This window comes from Aulonocara sp. 'chitande type north' Nkhata Bay, linkage group LG13 (assembly GCF_057382095.1).
Source record: "Aulonocara sp. 'chitande type north' Nkhata Bay isolate Kocher_YH1m ecotype deep benthic linkage group LG13, A_spYH_male_GT1.1, whole genome shotgun sequence".
Lineage (NCBI taxonomy): Eukaryota > Metazoa > Chordata > Actinopteri > Cichliformes > Cichlidae > Aulonocara > Aulonocara sp. 'chitande type north' Nkhata Bay.
Genome location: NC_141356.1, coordinates 32868926 through 32889095, shown reverse-complemented (window position 1 = coordinate 32889095; position 20170 = coordinate 32868926). Strand labels below are relative to the sequence as shown.

Genomic DNA, 20170 nt, shown 5'->3' with positions numbered 1-20170 from the left:
GATGGCCCTTGAACAGCATTTATATATTTGAATGATATTGAAATGTTATGGCAGCAGCCCTGTTTCCCAAAATGTTTGGACCTTAGAAAAAACCTCTAAATAATTTCAAATATGACAGAAGGAGCTGACATCAGGCCGGACCAAGCGCAGAGGATGGAAGTCTAAGTAGTGAAGAGCAGAGCATCCAGCCTTCAGAGCTTAGTCCACGTGGATGGACGTTCACTCCTCACACCTGACAACCTTCTGCAGCCTTTGAGAGGGAGAGCAGCTGAGAAACACTGACAGCAACATTTTCTGAACAAATATTATCAGTGAACTCGACCGTGCGAAGAAGACACGAGTGTCAGAAGTGGCAGTGCTCTACACGCTCGGTGACCTTGCCAGCATCAGGATCACACTACAGGGAAATACTTTGTTACTGTACTTAAGTAGGATTTTTCAGGTACTCGAGTATTTATTTTTCTGACACCTTTTTACTTTTAAATACCAGGTTACACGTTTAATCCGCGCATACATGAGATGTAAGAGGCAAAACCACATCATTTATTATCTATATTTTTTATTATATATTTTCAGTTTTTCTATAGTTCTATAATAATAACTAATCCATGTCGGTGTAAGCCAATAGAAAGGAGCCAAATCGTTTGAAGTTATACTCCAACAGGAAACCGTCAAATCCTTGGAGGTTCCAACACGGCACAAAAAATAGAAATGCAATATAAAGCATGATTAACTGTTAGTAAAATCACATATAAATAAACTGTTTTAACACTCTTTATCACTTTAGCCATAAACGACTGGATGTTAAGTCCTTTTATTCAAATTTTGGATAAAGGTTAGCCGAGCGATCTCAGTCTCTGTTCATCTGGACTGACTGTAAACTACATCCAGATAAACAGAAACAACTTTTTGGGATTTGCTCACCTGGATGATTTTGCAGGCATCAAGACGGTTTCTGTGTTATTTATTTATCTCATGTAAATTTCTTTATTTTACAGCTAAACACGGGTATGCAGGCATTTTTTAATTCCTCATTTCTGAGGAAATAATGTGCAAATACACTTTACCTGGAATTTTGTGAATACTTTCAGTGCATCAAACACTCTCCAGCATCAAACTCTGTACATATCAGAACAAAAGCCATCACACCAAACCGAACATCAGCTGCTGCAGCCAGTTTAGAGAAGAACAAACCACAAGCTTCCACAAGGAAGCTTCCTTTGGCTTTGCTTTGGGTTTAACCGTTTTTCTTTCTCACCCTCTTCAAGTCGATTTTGTCTTTTTTCTCATCTCAGAGGGACAAAGAAGTCTTATGATCACCCATATAGAGGTGCATCCCACACAAGGGGCAACCCAACATTTCACACTGTCTTCACTCATGGTTAAACACAGAGAAGGGGAAAAACACATCAAAGAAAAACCACCCCGACCATCGCTCCCAACACCCAACGTTACCCTCGGCTCCTTCCCAAAGGAGGCGCTCCTTTTAACAATCAAACGGTCGGGCTGGGATTCCTCACATTCCTGAATCTGAAAGGAGCGTGGTGAAATGACTGAATCGGAGCAGAAGCTCTGTTATACAAATGGCAGACGCACATGTGTATGTGACATTGATGTGGTCCCAACACCCACCTCCGCTGACTCTGCCAGGAGACGTGCAGTTGTGGAGCAGCGAGCGCAGAGGTGTGGGTAAATTGGGTGGATGCACGGCTCCCCTCTGTTTGTTTTAGTGGCTAAAAACCTCAGCGTGGCTCCTTTTCTCTACCTGTGTGATTGCTTTTGACAGGAGGCCTGTTTCCCAGCACATCCCCAGGATCCAGTTTTGGAGCCTTCAACCCCTCCTGTCACCAAAACACACAAATATACACACACTACTATTCTACAGCTGCCACATACTGAAGGATAATCAGCCTTTCTTAGTGTTTTTTTCAACATTGTCAATTCATTAGTAAGTCCTTTCACTGCTTGCTTGTGTGTGGCCCACTAAAGCCAACCTGACTCCTACAATAAGGCCAGACAGGCTTAAATCAAGACAGACGCTGTGTGTCACGCAGCCAGAAGTCTCTTCATAACAAATACTAAGCCTGTAGCCCCCCCCCCCCACATACCCACCCCACACCCAGCCAGGGCACCAGGCTGCCCATCTCATAAAATAACTTCCCAAGTGCAGCTCGGATCGCTTCATCTGAAGAAATGGATTATTTTTCCAACAAAGTTGCATTTACGTGTGAATCTTTAGCATCAGCCAGTTTCATGTCCTGATCAACCAAGTCTGATAAAACTGCAAAGTTTGAACATATTTAGTGCTGTGAAATTTTCATATAGAAAATCACTTTTCGGTCAATGTTTGAACATGGATACGTCAAAAAACCTGATATTTTCACTGGTCTGTCAAACCATCAAAATAAACCAGAGTCTGTAATCTGGAAGCGCAGATTTAGTGCACGCTGCGTAAAACATGAAGAAATAACAAATGTATTCAAGCTGTCTCATAAACTCGCATATTAGGGAGCACACCAATATAAAAAAGACAAGTAGTGCCAGTTTCTGAACTGTATATAAATATATCCGGTTGTTCAGTGATGACGTGACGAATCCTACTTCCGGGTCTAAAGTAGTCTGCGTTTAATATGGCTTTTGTGTTGTTAACATGTTTAATGTTTTGTATTTTCTTCTATTTGATCTCAAAAAGCTCCTAAAACAGTCAGTGATCACTGTTGACCTCCCTCGGCTTTTATTACCGCTAATCATTTATTTAAGCTCAGTTTCTAAAACCTTAGGATGTAACTACAGCCCAGCCCATGCAGCAGTATATGAATGACTAACCTCGTATTGTGGATGGATTATCTCAGTTGTTCTCCTGGCTGAAGTTTGGTCCTTTTACAGCATCCTGCCATGCGATTACATTTGTTCCTGACCACCGAGAACACTCACGGTAACTTTTATCGAGTGGAAAAAAAGTTAGCTTGTTTATATTATGCTAACATAGCTGTGTCGCTAGCGGTCACGTAGCACATCATTATATACCAGCTAGCCCAACTTCAGTAACCCTACAAACGTCACTGCTGTTTAGTTTTCTGTCTTCGTTTATGTTGGAAGTGATAACAGAGCTGTACGTTTTAATTTGTTTCCAAAACCCCGCAGTCAGGACATGCTATATTGTATTTAGATAGAAGCTAGCGAGCTAACTCCCTGCTAACTTCTAACTCCGTTAAATGTCATAAATTCCGTTTTCATGGATGCCTGGATGTTAAACTCAGTTGTTACACCTGGTAGAGCAGAACGCTGATCATTTTATTAAAGATGAAAGACTTTAGACAGTTTTTCAACTCTCAGTAATGCCACAGTGATCGTTTGATATATGGACCTGCAGCGGAGTTTAGACCCAGACGGCTAGTGATGTCAGACTGAACAACCGGATTTCACAATAATTCAAAACTAGCCCGAATATTTTACAACTAGAATTTGTTAGTAACAAAATGAACAAAATGTGATTTTCGTTCAACTTTAATGCTGGATCGAGCAAACAAAAGTATCACAAAAACAAAAATATCAGTAGAAAGTTCTGTTAACTATATGCACGTTTTGCCTCTCAGTATATTTTAAGTCTTCCAGGTCAATAGGTCTCAAAATAGTAGGTCTAGAAAATAAAAAATATTCACTTATTTAACAAAATGATTTCCTCGGTTATCATTAGCGTATGATCTGGAAACTCCAGAATTTCCTTCCACTCAGGACAGACTTTCAGTTCAACATGAACGCTGAATGAAAATGGCTCTTTCCTGATTTTTGTGGCTAATTTCATGTTAGAAAGTTTTCTACGTGCTTTATTTTACAGCATTGTGAATTTCAGAAATCACCACTATTTAGTGATTTTGCAGTTTGCTTGTTTGGGACTTTGCAGGGTTTTGTTTCATGTTTTAACTTACCGACACTATTGTGGACGTATCTGTGGCAAATGACCGATTCTGAATCATTTAATGGTGACAAAGTTCAAGCTTTTGTCTTTAATATTCTGTTCATGTTAAATCCTCCAGCCTATAAGTGGGTTGACCGACCTCTTTTAATGATCTTGAAAAGTATTTGATATATGAAGTTACATTTCACAGCAATCATTATAAACGTTACACAAATCGGAGACGGCTGAGCAGAAGCCGTGGTTGGTGCGATAAGTTTAGCGCACATCTGTCTTTTCTTTTTCAGGGATGTGTGTGGATATGTCTCGGTTTCTTTGGTGGCATCTGTATAACAGTTTAGGTTATTGAGATCTTGGTAAGTAATAACAGAAGATTCTGCTGGTCACATGAGAGCAGATTTTGACAGATTGCATGGTTCTGCCTCTGTTCTGTGAACACACACCAGTAAAAGCCAGTGGCCTGCCAGTTTGAGATTTCCTGCTGTTTCTTGCTGTGCTTCAGTTCATTTCATGGTGCTGTTACTGCCTTTAAGATCGCTGCACAAATATCAGCTCTTTGATGAAAGTTGTTTTTCTTTTCCTCTCACATTTGGATGCTTTGTTTTATTAGCTCGTTTTTAGGAATAACATCGTGTCAACAGGATTTCAATAGCTGGGGTTATGAATTGTTGATCTCTTTTTAGTTAGTGGTAGTGCTGTGATGGAGACATCATTATTTAGTTATGAATAGACAGGCTTGTATCCCTTTGGCTTAAATGAGTTTCCTTTTGTGGCATATGCTAAGCTCCTTGGTTTTGGTGGTAAGGGGAAAATGAGGGGTCACTACCTCACAACCACCTCACAGAGACACAAACTCTTAGTCATGAGACCCGAGCAATGAGAAAGCTCTCACCCAATAAGGCACCCTGTAGGGAAAGCCCTGGCCCAATAAAAAGGTTCCCTGAGGTAAGGCTAGGGGATTACCATCCCAAGGCTATGGATAGAGCTCCAGGTTTAGGGAGGGGGACATTAGCTGAGGCGTAGGGCTGCTCGGTTGCTATGGCCGGCAGTCTCCTTTAAATGGTTGCTACGAGACAGGTATCAAACATGCGAGAGTCGCACACAGTCACGGTCATGGAGGGTATTAAATGGCAACAATGAGACAGTTATTCTCTAATAATCCGTCCTGCTGAGTGCAAGTTATTCTTCAGTAATCAAGAGCTGAGGAGCAAGTGGAATGGAGCTGTGATCATAAGAGCGTGGTGCACCGAGGTAGACTGCAGGGACACACTACATCTGCTCGGAAACACAAACTTTATTTTTCAGTCGCTCATTCTGATAATTTAGCTGTCTCGCTGCCCCCACGCTCAGAGAGACACTGGAGGGACAAGGTATCAGTCCACACCTCTTAATCTCTGAATCCAGGTGTTTTTAGTCCCACAGGTATGGAAACTCAAGCACCTGCTCGTGTAGTCTGCCCTTACAAAGATTTGTGGCAGAATGCGTTACACTCACCTTCTGATATTTTATCAGAGCTTTTAACTTTCTGTCTTCAAACGCAGATTCTGTTAACCACAAAACAGAGAACATTAAAGTTACCTCAGAGAACACGAGGTTGCTGTGAAACTCTGTTTGATACCTTGACAGTAAAATCCCAGTCATTTGGCTCCATGCTGTGATGTTAGCACATTTACTCTACATGCAAAAGACTCGTGGTGCAACGGATCAAAACTCTCACGGTTTGGATCGGATCAATCTTCCGATCAGCAAAAAAGGAAAAAAGACAAAAAAATGTAACATTTACTACTTCACTTATTGAAGTATTTTTTGCCTGTTAAAAACATTCAACTCAAGACTCAATTATTAAAAAAAATTATGGTTCAATATAGGGCAGTACAGTCTTTGTATCTACCACTCAATTCAATTCAGTTTTATTTACACAGCACCAAATCACAACAACAGTCGCCTCAAGGCTCATTATATCGCACTCCGCTGCGACATAATGAGCTGTCACGGTCACGAAGCTTTCCGTTGCCCTGGAGCTCCACCCATTTGTAGCTGGGGCAACAGAAGATGCCTGGGACAGTTCAGCCACAACTTAAATCCTTTGCTGCTCAGACATGCTTGGAACGATCTTGCCACTAAAGTGGACGCGCAAACGAGATATCGTAGCGTGGCTGAAGCACGTTCATCGTAGTTTAAACCCCTTGTTTTGCACAACAGAATACGGCCTCCCGTCTGCAGCTAAACACCCCAACAGCTTCTGTAATAGCTTTAGCCCGGTCGGACTGGGCAGCAAACTCCTCTGCTCCTGCACTTGGACCGCTAGCGCTGGCCATAACTATCACTTGACAGACTCACCACGCATACTTTTTTTCCTTCTTTTTCGAATCTTTGTGCGTGCCGAACCGTGGAGTGGGATCGGTTCGGATTACGGATCAACCGTGATCCGTTGCACCAATACAAAAGACCATTAGTTCAAGAGTAAGAGCCACTAACCCAGCCTCAGGTGGTCACAAGCTGGTCATCTACTTATCTGTAGGTTGGAAGCTTGGCTGTTGGGCAAGATACTGAATCCATGGTTGATCTACAATACATTAACTGCAGTGTGAATGTTAGATAGAAAAGCACATAGGCATAGGAAAAGAGGTGCTTGTATGAATGGGTGAAAGAGGCAAGTCGTATAAAGCGCTTACTCCAGTAGTGTAGAAAAGTGCTATATAAGAACCAGTCCATTTACCAGTTAGTCCCAGTGCTGGTCCCATGCCTGGATAAATGGGGAGGGTTAAATCAGGAAGGGCTTTCGGCATTTGGGGCAGGGATAGCTCAGTAGGTAAAGTGGTCACCCCATGATCGGAAGGTCGGCGGTTCGAATCCACTTAACGGCTACCCTGAGGTACCCCTGAGCAAGGTACCGTCCCTACACACTGCTCCCCGGGCGCCTGCTTAGTGGGCTGCCCACTGCTTCACAGAGTGAATGGGTCAAATGCAGAGAAAAACAAGTAATTTCCCCATGGGGATCAATAAAGTATCCATTATTATTATTATTATTATTATTATTATTATTATTATTATTATTATTATTATTATTATTATTATTATTATTAAAGCTGTGCTAAATCAAAACATGATTCAGACATGATCCTGAGTGATTGCTCAGGAAATATGGGAGCAGCTGAAAGTACCAACATTCTTTCTTCTTAAACTTCCACAAAGTAATCTTTGGGTCTTGCTTCTTTTTCTTGACTTTTAGTCACCCTCCATCCAACCATCTAACACTGCCTAGCAACATTCTCCCCTGACACCACATGTTGGGTTGCAGCGTCTAAAGATAGTCCACGGCATGTTCCTCTACTGCTTTATTCCTCCCTTCTCTTCCCGTCACCTCCACTGAAGTCCATTCTCGTCACCTCTTATCTGGGCACGCTTTCTACCACTTCATCCAACTTACTCCAGAATAACTCTTTCACTTCTAACATTAAATTGACAACATTCAGTATTAGTCCGTTGATTCCCAGCTTCAAACTCAACATCCTCTTCATCTGCACAACACTTTTCATATATTCTATTCCTCTTCCTATCTTCACTATGGTAGAATAGTTTGAATTCCCTCTTATGCCCCTGTGTTTCAAATTTTTACCCTCACATATACACTCATAATCTTCTTTCTCTCTCACGGCCTCAAAACATGCGTTCTCCTCCTCTTCTTTCAACGCCTCCGTCTTCAGCCAACAGTAGCACCGTTTCCACCGGCACCATCCTGGCCAACAGCACCGGTGGCAGTCGTTGTTAACCTGGGCCACGCCCATTCCAGTACGGACGTTTTGTTGATGATCTTCATGTTTAATCTGGCAAAGATTTTATGTTGGTTCCCTTTCCCGATGCAGTCCTCTGCACTCATCCATGCTTGGGGCTGGCAGAATACTGTGGCTTGACACTCTGGCTCTTGCCTTTATTAAAGCAATGACAGATGTGGAGTGAGACGTAGCTTTTATTCGTAAATACTGAAACTGTGACTAACATGTATTAAATAACAGTTGTGTATCGCCCTATACTGTATTCATATTATTATAAAGCTCTCCAATAGCCCCTTAGAGCACCACTAGTTAAGCATTAATTTGTCTAATTATTCAACCTACTGTGCATATTAGCATAGGAATGACTCAGCAATGTCATGCTGGCGAACAAAACACAAAACCACAAAAAAATAACTTTCAGTTTCTTTTTTTCAGTTTTTAAACTCTGTTTAATTTCATATGTGGAATAAAAAAACTCAATAAATACATTTACCACTCCTGTCTTCACTAGATCGATATTCTTAGGCACTCTGGGCTCAGACTTTCGTCGTGGTGCCGGTGTGCTGGATATCAGGTTTGAGTCTCCGTTCCAGCTCTTCACCTGTGGTTATGATACCTTTATTCGACTGTGGGACCTTCGACTCTGCCCAAGGTATGCCACCATTTTCCTCTTGCCAGGTTTGGTTTTAAAGTCAGTGTTTCTCTGGAGTTTGTTTCCTTAAAAGTTGTGTTGCTGTATGAATGTAAATAAACACTGAATTCAGTGAATCATAAATTGGTTGAACTGGTTTGATTCCAGTTAGAGACACAGAGACACAAGTCAAACACGGAGTCCCGCTAGCAAAGCTTCATCTTTGATGGCGCTTCAACAATGTTAAAAATGCCAGTTCGACTGGGTCAAAGCCAAAACTGCCGTTCTTGTGTAGTAATTCTGTCCTGCCGTGGTGTGCATCTATCAGAACTGGTCCAAGGAACAAACAGTAGTGAACCAGCAACAGGGTCATTGACCCATCCATCCATCCATCCATCTTCATCCGCTTTATCCGGGGCCAGGTCGCGGGGGCAGCAGCCTAAGCAAAGAGGCCCAGACCTCCCTCTCCCCAGCCACCTCCTCCAGCTTATCCGGGGGAACACCAAGGCGTTCCCAGGCCAGCCGAGAGATATAATCTCTCCAGCGTGTCCTGGGTCTGCCCCGGGGCCTCCTCCCGGTGGGACATGCCTGGAACACCTCACCCAGGAGGCGCCATGGGGCATCCTTGTCAGATGCCCGAACCACCTCAGCTGGCTCCTTTCGATGTGGAGCAGCAGCTGCTCTACTCTGAGCCCCTCCCGGATGGCCGAACTTCTCACCCTATCTCTAAGGGAAAGGCCAGCCACCCTTCGGAGGAAGCTCATTTCTGCCGCTTGTATCCGCGATCTCGTTCTTTCGGTCACTACCCACAGCTCGTGGCCATAGGTGAGGGTAGGGACGTAGATCGACCGGTAAATTGAGAGCTTCGCTTTTACACTCAGCTCCCTCTTCACCACGACGGACCGGTGCAGCGTCCGCATTACTGCAGCTGCAGCCCCAATCCGTCTGTCGATCTCCGGCTCCCTTCTCCCATCACTCGCGAACAAGACCCCGAGATACTTGAACTCCTCCACTTGGGGCAGGAACTCATCCCCGACCCGGAGTGGGCACTCCACCCTTTTCCGGCTGAGAACCATGGCCTCAGATTAGGAGGTGCTGATCCTCATTCCCGCTGCTTCAGACTCTGCTGTGAACCGTTCCAGTGCGAGCTGGAGGCCCTCACCCGATGAAGCCAACAGAACCACATCATCTGCAAAAATCAGAGATGAGATTCTGAGGCCACCAAAGCGAAAGCCCTCCGCCACTTGGCTGCGCCTAGAAATCCTGTCCATAAAAATTATGAACAGAACCGGAGACAAAGGCGGAGCCCATCACCCACCGGGAACGAGTCCGACTTATTGCCGGCAATGCGAACCAAGCTCTTGCAACGGTTATATAGGGATCGAATGGCCCGTAGCAATGGGCCAGACACCCCATATTCCCGCAACACCTCCCACAGGACACCCCGAGGGACACGGTCGAATGCCTTCTCCAAGTCCACAAAACACATGTAGACTGGTTGGGCAAACTCCCATGCACCCTCAAGTATCCTGGAGAGGATAAAGAGCTGGTCCAGTGTTCCGCGACCAGGACAAAAACCGCATTGTTCCTCCTGTATCCGAGGTTCAACTAGCGGACGAACTCTCCTTTCCAGCACCCTGGCATAGACTTTCCCAGGGAGGCTGAGGAGTGTGATCCCCCTGTAGTTGGAACACACCCTCCGGTCCCCCTTCTTAAAGATGGGGACCACCACCCCGGTCTGCCAGTCCACAGGTACTGCCCCTGATCTCCACGCAACATTGCAGAGGCGTGTCAACCAGGACAGCCCTACAACGTCCAGAGCCTTCAGGAACTCGGGGCGGACCTCATCAACACCAGGGGCTCTGCCACCAAGGAGTTGTTTAACTGCCTCAGTGACCTCGCCCCCGGAAATTGGCGGGTCATTCCCCTCATCCCCAGACTCTGCTTCCTCCTCGGAAGACGTGTCAGTGGGATTGAGGAGGTCCTCGAAGTATTCCTTCCACCGCCTGACAATTTTCTCAGTCGACGTCAGCAGCGCTCCACCAGCACTATACACAGTGCAGGTAGAGCACCGCTTTCCCCTCCTGAGACGTCTGACGGTTTGCCAGAATCTCTTCGAGGCATTGACCACCAAGGCATATTGATGCATATGGGGACCAAAGATTGGCCCTTGTCATCTGATCTAACGGACAAGCTCCTGAAGCTCAAATTGCAGAAAAAGTTCAAGCTGGTTTTGAATGGAACGCGTCAGAATACACAGTGCAGTACAGTTTGTTGTGTATGGACTGCATAACTACAGATTACAGGGTGCACATGCTGACCCCTCTTCACCGTCAAAAGCACCAACAATGGGCATGTGAGCATCAAAACTGCAGCAATGGAAGAAGATGACGTAGTCTGAGGAATCACATTTTCTTTTATGTCACGTGGATGGCCGGGTACATGTGTGTGAGACTTTCCTGGGGATCACCTGGAATCAGGATGCCCTTTGAGAAGAGAGCAACTGTGCTAAGGCAGAGTGATGCTTTGGGCTTCTGTTGGGAAACCTTAGGTCCTGCTTGACTCGTACAAGCAAGCAGTCGTGCAGATGATGCACACAGTGTCATTGAAACAGTTATCTTTTATGGCTTTCATCAGGACATTTCATCTTGCCGTAACGTAAAACTGTTTCAGGATCAGTTTGAAGAGTACAATAAGGTTTGGGTGTTGACTTGGCCTTCAAATTCCCAAGATCTCAATCCCCTCAACGATCTGTGGGATATGCTGGGGAAACTATTTTGATTCATGGAGGCCCCATCTCACAACTTACAGGAATTATTGCTAACATCTTGCAAGATACTACAGCACTGCTACTGACGTCTAGTGGAGTCCAATCCCCGATGGGTCAATGCTGTTTTGACTGGAAAAGGGGGCTCAACACAATATCAGGCAGGTGGTCATAATGTAAGCCTGATTCATGCATATTGTAGATGATGAAATATTCAAAGTTTTTGCAATTGACAAACAAATTTGACAAACCTCTGCCTATCTTTACTTTTGAGAAAAGCTGGCTCATATAGACGGTCTTTTTTATACCCAGTCATGTTACCAAAACGAAACCTAATTCAGCTGCAAATTGTTCTTCTTGGTGTTTTGTTTCTGTTGTTTTTTTTTGCTCCGAGTCTGCCAGGGCTCTGAGTCTGCCTGGGCTCCGAGTCTGCCTGGGCTCTGAGTCTGCATGGCTCCTTCCACACTCCAAAGACATGAATGATGCTGTAGATGTGAGTGTGATGGTTGTCAGTCTCTACGTGTTAGCCCTGAGATACACTGGCGACCTGTCCAGAATGTACTCTGCCTCTATGACAGCAGGCTCCACCCCACCCCACCCCCTCCTCCCACAACCTTGAAGTGGATAAGCAGAAGAAAACAGGTTCTTGCAGTATGTGCATTACAAACTGCCATCAAAGTTGGAATGCTTGCATGAAGTTGGCACAATTTCTTTGAAGCAGGGGATGCTCTTACAGAAAGGCAAACACGCCTCACACCGATTCTCTCCGATCAGTGTAAAGTCACAGAACAGCGCTTCGTCCAGAGTGTGTCCTCATAAATCACGAGATACAAGCTGCTGGCCTCTCAGCTTCCTCAGCTGCAGTCATTGTCAATGGGAGATGAACATGCCCTCAGAGACAGACCAGACTTTGCTACGAGATGAAATAAGCGCAGGTTTCAGCGACAATAGACGACTGTGGCCACAAGATGGCAGTAGTGTAAAAGCTGGATGCACACATTGACATGCGAGGGGCTTTATGACAGCGCTGTCTTAGATGAAAAGAGAGAGATAACTTAATTTGGAACATTTTATATCAATTTTTAGCTTTTAAAAGGCAAACACTGCTTGCCTTGCTTGTCCTGACAGAACACCATTATTCTATGACCAGTGCAGGCAGCTAACCAGCAATTCTCTATATAACGACATTATTTTGGATCAAAAGGGTTACAAGGAGTTTCAGTCTCTGTTTCTCAGGGATCAGTCAAGTAAGACAAATCTGATCTGATTGGCTGATCTCTCTAGGGACTATGAAAGGAGTTGGGTTTGGAGAATGGCTGGCACAGGAGGGGGTCCCTCTTTAGATATCAATAATTCATATGCACAAACCTAACAAGACTTAAAAGACTTCTGTGACCATGCTGAAGCTGCACTTTGTCAGAGGTTCAGCAGAAAATGCACTGTGATCACTCAAGAAATAAAACAAAAGAACAAAACTAATACACATTTTACATGATGCCATGGTGCTTATACGGTCCAGTGTGGAATCAGTACCCTCAGTTACTAACAGTGCATACACTCACACGTCTGCATAAATCATGCTGACCATGTGTGCCAACAAATGAAGGTCTGGTCGTTTTAAGAAAATTTACAATAACTATAATCATTATTATCACTCCTAATGTCAGTCCAAAGCCGGGGTGAACAGGGAGGTTTGGAGTGACCTACAGACTCCAGACTTGGCCATATTAATATTATGTACCACGGTTCTTATGTAGGGCTTTTCTGTTCTATCTGAGCACTCAAAGCACATGCACAACATGCCTCATTCATAGAAGCATCCTATGCATTGGTGTTTGTATCTAACATTCATATACATTCACACTCCGATGGATGCCTTTGGGAATAACTTGGAGTTATCTTGCCCAAGAATATTTGGCATACAGACTGGAGCAGCCAAGGATTGAACCACCAACCTTCCGATTAGTAGATGACCTGCTTTACCTCTTCTCCTATGCTCCAGCCACCCCTACATCATATTGGTTTATGGACCATGACTAGTAAGGGAGGGAGCTGGTTGATATGAGGAGAGAAGTAACATTGTGTGTGCCCAAGACCAGGTTGAGCAGACCTGGAAGAGCATGTGTTGTGTAGATGAAGGGAGTGTTAAACAGGATCATTAATTTGAATCTGAAAGTCAAAGTTGTGATGTTGAAGGTTTTCAGTGTTGGATGTCAGAAAAGAAAGATAAACTGCAGTGAGCTGGTTCAAGTTGGTTCAAGTGGTAGAGAGTGAGTGGTGAATGGAGCAGACGTTAATAGTCAAGTAGGTGAAGAGGAGGTATTGGGTAGGAATGGTGTTAAGGAGAGAGACACAGAAGGACAGATGGTGTGGATTTTGCAAACAGGATGAATATTGCTGGGATGAAGACATTTAAAATACAGGAAGTCCCCTCTGAAGGTCTCCTAGAAGATGTGAATGCAGCATTACGGACAATCCTCAGTCACCTCCTCTACGTGGATGACATCAAGCTGTGTGCCAGGAGTGAACGAGACATCGATTCACTGATCCACACCACCAGGATCTACAGCAAGGAATGCCATTGGATTGGAGAAGTGTAGTCGGATTGTAACGAAGAAAGGGAAGGTAGTCAGAACCGAGGGGACCGAGCTACCAGAAGGCAACATTGCAGATATCGAAGACATCTACAAGTACCTGGGAATCCCCGTATTCGGTATCCGTAGCCAGTCTTGACAATAATCTCATTGAGGGGGTTCATGCCTATGCTTGATGGTCCCCATAACCACTTAAGGGCAACCTAGAATAGACACAGTATCAATAAGTAAAGTTGCTGTGAGGAAATTTGACAAGCAAGACATGTAAAATAAAAAAAGAGCCTGTTTTTTACTCATTTGACAAGAATTCCAATCACCTCAAATTTATCTTTATAATTATTCACCTGAAGATCATAAACTTTCAGGATACTTCACAGTGCCTCCGATATCTTCCCAGTGTGTGCTGCCTTCTGTCTGTATGGGGTCACAAGTCGTGGTCGTGTCTGTCAAGTGCAGCGTAGAACTGGTTCCATAGGTTGATGTTTGTGCCTCGCTAGAACTCCACACTTCATTGAGAAATCGTATTTTTTAAAGAGGAATTTCCCCATTTGTGTGCAGTCTACTTTTCTATTGTCCTATTAACATTTTTAAGAATGGGTGCTGAACCTTTGCAGCACTACCTGTATCTCAAAGCTGAAATCTATTTTTCAGCCTTCATTTATTCCAGTGGGTTCCATCAACCTTTTCAACATAGTTCAGTGTGATAAGGATGTGTCGTGATTAAAAAAGACAATTTTCTTCCAACCTACAAATTGTAGGTTACAAATATTTAATTGGGCTCACGGAGAGGAGCCCAAAGTGCACCAACCTGGAAAAACGGTCAATTATGGTAAGGATGGTTGTGTTACCTGATGAAGGCGGGAGGCCAGTGACAAAGTCCAAGGCAATGTGAGACCACGGCCTCTTTGGAGTAGGCAGAGGTCGAATCAGGCCAGCGGGACGAGTATTTGGCACCTTGTTTTGTGCGCAAACCAAGCAGGTCGTCACATATTCATGTGTGTCTCTCACTAAAGAAGGCCAACAAAACAGATGCTGAAGAAACTGACGTGTGATTCTGACCTGGGTGAGAAGCGTCCACTTCCACCATGAAGAGTTTGTTGAGGTCCCCTTGAACCAGGATAGAAGTGGAGAAGAACAGCTTCTTAATCTGGTCGAAAGCCTGTTGAGCAGAGGGAGACCACTGAAACAACACTTCAGTGGTCAAGTTGTGTGAGGGATGTTACCACTGTGTCGAAGTCCCTGATAAACCGCCTGTAAAAGTTTGTGAATCTCTCAACATCTGCAACTACAGTGGGATGCAAAAGTTTGGGCAGCCTTGTTGATAGTCATTATTTTCCTGTATAAATTGTTGGTTGTTACAATAAAAAATGTCAGTTAAATATATCATACAGGAGACACACACAGTGATATTTGAGAAGTGAAATGAAGTTCATTGGATTTACAGGAAGTGTGCAAGAATTGTTTAAACAAAATCAGGCAGGTGCATAAATCTGTTGTCATTTTAATGATTCCAAAACCTTCGGAACTAATTGTTGGAACTCAAATTGGCTCGGTAAGCTCAGTGACCCCTGACCTACATACACAGGTGAATCCAATAATGAGAAAGAGTATTTAAGGGGGTCAATTGTAAGTCTCCCTCCTCTTTTAATTTTATCTGAAGAATTGGGGGTCTCAAAACAACTCTCAGATGACCTGAAGACAAAGATTGTTCACCATCATGGTGGGAAGGACACAGAAAGCTGTCTCAGAGATTAAAGCCGTTTGTTGTCACAGTTAGGAACATATTGAGACAATGAAAGACCACAGGCTCAGTTCAAGTTAAGGCTTGAAGTGTCAGACCGAAAAAAATCTCAGATAGACAGAAGCGGCGGTGAGAACAGTCAGAGTCGACCCACAGACCAGCACCAAAGACCTACAACATCATGTTGCAGCAGATGGAGTCGCTGTGCATCGTTCAACCTTTCGGTGCACTTTACACAAGGAGTTGCTGCATGTGAGAGTGATGCAGAAGCCTTTGCTCCGCCCACAGCACAAACAGAGCCGCTAAAGCACATTTGGACAAGCCAGCTTCATTCTGGAATAAGCTGCTGTGGACTGATGAAACTAAAATTGAGTTATTTGGGCATAACAAGGAGCGTAATGCATGGAGGAAAAAGAACACAGCAGTCCAAGAAACACATCTGCTGCCTCCAGTTATATATGGTGGTGGTTCCATCATGCTGTGGGGCTGTGTGGCCAGTGCAGGGACTGGGAATCCTGTCAAAGTTGAGGGACACATGGATTCCACTCAGTATCAGCAGATTCTGGAGAATCAGTGACAAAGCTGAAGCTGCGCCGGGATGGATCTTTCAACAAGACAACGACCCGAAACACTGCTGAAAATCCACTAAAGCTTTCATGCAGAGGAACAAGTACAACGTTCTGGAACGTTCATCTCAGTCCAGACCTGAATATTATTGAACATCTGTGCTGTGAGTTAAAGAGAGCTGTTGATGCTCGGAAGCCATCAAACCTGAAGGAACGAGAGATGTTTTGTAGAGGAAGGATCCAAAATGCCTTCAACCACAATCCAGACTCTCATTGGAACCGACAGGTAGCGTTTAGAGGCTGTCATTTCTGCAGAAGGCGGATCTACTAAATATTGATTTCATTTCTTTGTGGTGCCCAAATTTATGCACCTGCCTGATTTTGTTTAAATAATCATTGCACACTTTCTGTAAATCCAATAAACTTCATTTCACTTCTCAAATATCACTGTGTGTGTCTCCTATATGATATATTTAACTGACAATTTTTATTGTAACAACCAACAATTTATACAGGAAAATAATGACTATTAACAAGGTTGCCCAAACTTTTGCATCCCACTGTATTTCTGATTCTTCGGCTTGGGCCACTTCAAGCCAAAGCTGCCCCTTTTCCACTATGAAACCCTGGAAGGACACTGTTTACACGTGTAATTCACATTTTTGGTGGGAAACCTCGTCAAAAACAGCAACAATTTAGCCAAAAAGTCATTACATGTGATTTCAGGGTGCGTTCTCAGTACCACTTGTGCCCACTTCAGCATTCGCCCCGCTTCCATGACAAACTCCGATCCCAACTCCTGGTGAAGAAACACACATTTGTCAACTAGGCAATCCAAACACACGCAAAGTTTTCATAAGCTATCAACCGCTGTGCTGACGAGTAAACTCAACGATGCAGCGTCGACTGAAGCTCAGCCGCACAATTAAGTAGGGAGGCTGCTGACGATGAGCAGCAGGTGTGGCCGGCTTCAGCACAGGAACACTTCCAGGTCAGATGACACGTGAAACCGGACTTTTGGAAACACACACACATCATCACACAGAAACACGCCTTGAGGCGACTGGTGTTGTGATTTGGCGCTATATAAATAAAATTGAATTGAATTGAAACACGCAAACAGGAAAATAGGAGACTGGGAGAGGAGGCGAGACAAAAACACAACACACGGAAACAACGGCCAGGTCGACCGGTGAGGACTGGCAGACTGTGACAAAACTTAATACAGTCCTGATCAAAAGTTTAAGACTGCTTGAAAAATTGCAAAAAAATCATATTTTGCATGGTTGAATCTTCACAAGTTTCCAACTCGAGCTTCAACATGTAAAAAAGAAGAAACGGGACCAAACGTCGTTTTGAGCATGCAGTTTATTGAAAACCATGCTTCAGCTGAAACAGGCTGTAGTACCTGTAGATAATAGTAGCAGCTGGTGATGGAGCCATTGTGACCAAATCATTTCCTTTGGGGTTAATAAAGTCTTTCTGATTGTGGTTTCCATTGTTTATGTGTCTCACTTTCAGAGTCTAGCAGGTCAGCTCCCCGTAGAGGTTAGCTCTGTGTGTGTGCATGCACACTTCCTTACACCAATGTCTGTCCCGGTGTCGCTCCATCACTTATTGATGAGGCTGCACTAATGGAGGATTGATGTCTATTGACAGAAAAATCGTATCCCCACAGCATGTAAGAATCACTCTGCTGCTTAACAACCCAAGAACACACCTTTGACACACTTGTGTGTCCAATTGTGTTTACATCACGTGTGAGGACATTATCCCGACTTGCATTCTTAATTTCAGGATATTAAATTACGAATTTAATGTTGACAAATTCACCATAACCACAAATTCATGTTTATTATATCCTGGCATTAAATATATGAGCTGTGCTAACAGGTCTATGTCTGTGTAACTTGAGAAATACACTTGAACACATGAATTTAATGGAAATGGAAAGAAACAATTAGTTCCACAAGGACTGTGATGTGCCATAAATTTTAGACGCCCACCATGTTCGACTGTGTTGTTTAACTTCATCCTAAGTTGTCAGATGTTGGCAAAGATGAAGAAGGGAAGACTATGACTCGAACCGTGTCACGCTTGCTCACTGCGACGTTATTGTAGTTAAATGATTGTTTTTGGATAACGAACAAGTTGGGACAAAGCCCAAACAACAGTTTTGACGTGAGGTTGTTAAGATATGGTCCTAAGTGTTAGTCTGCTGCATAATCACTGAATTTTATTGGCTGGCTCATCATAGGGTGCTTTGAAGTTGGCTTAGTACAAGAAATCCAACAGTATATCATTTTTGAAAAATGGTACATATGATTTAAACGCTGTGGGCACTAACACCTCAGTAAGCTTGTCGAAAGGTTTGACATGTTTTTGCCATATTTTGGGACAAGCAGAGAATCTGACATGAAGAGTAAACTACAATTATGCTTTTATAAATCCAGCTTACAAACATATATTTACAAGTCATACAAATTATTATATTTACAAATTTAATAATAATAATCTTTCTTTCATATCAGCATGCATTAAGTCATCCTTTCTTACAGGAAGTGTGCAATGGAGTGGGAGGAGCCTCATGATAGCGCGCTGTACTGCATCCAGACAGATGGAAACCACATGATAGCCAGCGGTTCCTCATATTACGGTGTTGTACGTCTTTGGGACAAACGGCAGACTGAATGTCTGCAGGTAAGGACAGAAACAGGACTGAACTGAAATATACCAAACACAGCGTCTGACACGCCTAAAAGAACACAAAACTATTCATCCCAAAAGTTGGGCAATTATGTGTTACAGCAACCAACAAAGTTTAAAGAAAAGTGAGTTTTTTGTTCAATAAATCTAAATATTATACAATAAAAAGGTTCAAATTCATGTAGGTGTAGTGCTATGTGATGCCAGTGGCACAGAAAGTTTTCAGCTGCGTGTCCAATATGTGCTGGAGGAGGTGGTGGTGAGGATCCATTAATTCTACACAGTCATGTGGAGGACCTCTTTGTCAGATGATTGAGGAATTATCTAACAAATGCATCTCAATCCTCAGGCCACAGAAAAACCTCCACACAGCAACATGTCCAGGATCTGATGTGATGGATTATAAATGTCGTGGCACTCGATGCTGTTCCTTACATCTGGAGTTTTGTCTTTTCTGCAGTTTTTCCAGTTGAGCTCGGACCCTGTGAGCAGCCCGGTGTACTGCCTGAGGTTCAACAGCTCCCACCTGTATGCAGCCTTGGCCACTGCTGTGCATTCGCTGGACTTCAGACAGAATGGCACCCAGATTAGATGATACACACAGACGCTGCTTGTAGTTTCATCATTTCCATAAATATAATATCTATTTTCTGACTATTACAAATGTGTAATAAAATAAGATCAAATGAAAGAGCACATGACTCTATTCTTTTAACACTGGTGTCAAATCGGTCAGTTAGGCAAAGTGCTGTGCTGCGAGTGAGTGGTGTAGAGGGTGGTTAGGATTACTCACCATGAAGAACAAGTGACTTCAGTGTTCACTGACTTCCTCCAAGTTTCTGGTTTGCAGCCAATCACAGAGCCAGTGTTCCTAATCATGTATTCAGCCTGTTGGTGTCACCACGTAACAAAGGATGTAATCAGGAGGTAGAGCAGGTCACCTAGTTTCATGTTTTATTGTCATGTACAGATAAACCGTGCATCCACATTCATCCATAATTAAATTCTTTGGCCCGTGCTCCTCAGCTTTACATGAGCATGTAGAGAGTGTGCAGTTATATTAAGAGGAAAATAACAGAATTTAGCTGTAGAATAATAATAATAATAATAATAATGAAAAGGAGAGAAATAAAGTATTAAACATTAGAGAATTGAAGACGAGTTGGTATTTACAAGTTTGTGCAACGAGCATTTAAGTGGCATTTGTTGAAGTGACAGTGTGCAGAGTCCTGTAACTGTAGTGAGTGTGTAGCGGTGTGTATGGGATGTCAGCAGTTCAAAGGTCTGATGGCTTGTGGGTAAAAACTGTCCCTGTGTCTGGTAGTGCAGGTCTGGATGCTCCTGAACCGCCTGCTGGACGGCAGGAGTGAGAAAAGTCTGTGGCTGGGATCAGAGAGGATCCGCTGCGTCTTCCTCATGCGGCGCTGTCTGTAGAGATGCTGCATGGCTGCTAGTTCAGTCCTGGTGATGCGC

At 43.7% G+C, this 20170-nt stretch overlaps 1 protein-coding gene across 1 annotated transcript in view; it reads left to right on the top strand.

Annotated features, from left to right (window-relative positions):
• The window catches only part of fbxw4 (F-box and WD repeat domain containing 4), a 42480-nt gene extending 23098 nt beyond the window's left edge, over nt 1-19382 (top strand). Inside the window, exons 7-9 of the mRNA XM_086260062.1 lie at nt 8204-8344; nt 18550-18691; nt 19158-19382. Coding sequence (XP_086116188.1) covers nt 8204-8344; nt 18550-18691; nt 19158-19292 — 418 coding nt within the window. The 3' untranslated portion in view covers nt 19293-19382. The remainder of the gene's footprint in view (nt 1-8203; nt 8345-18549; nt 18692-19157) is intronic.
• The last annotated feature ends 788 nt before the right edge of the window (nt 19383-20170 follow it).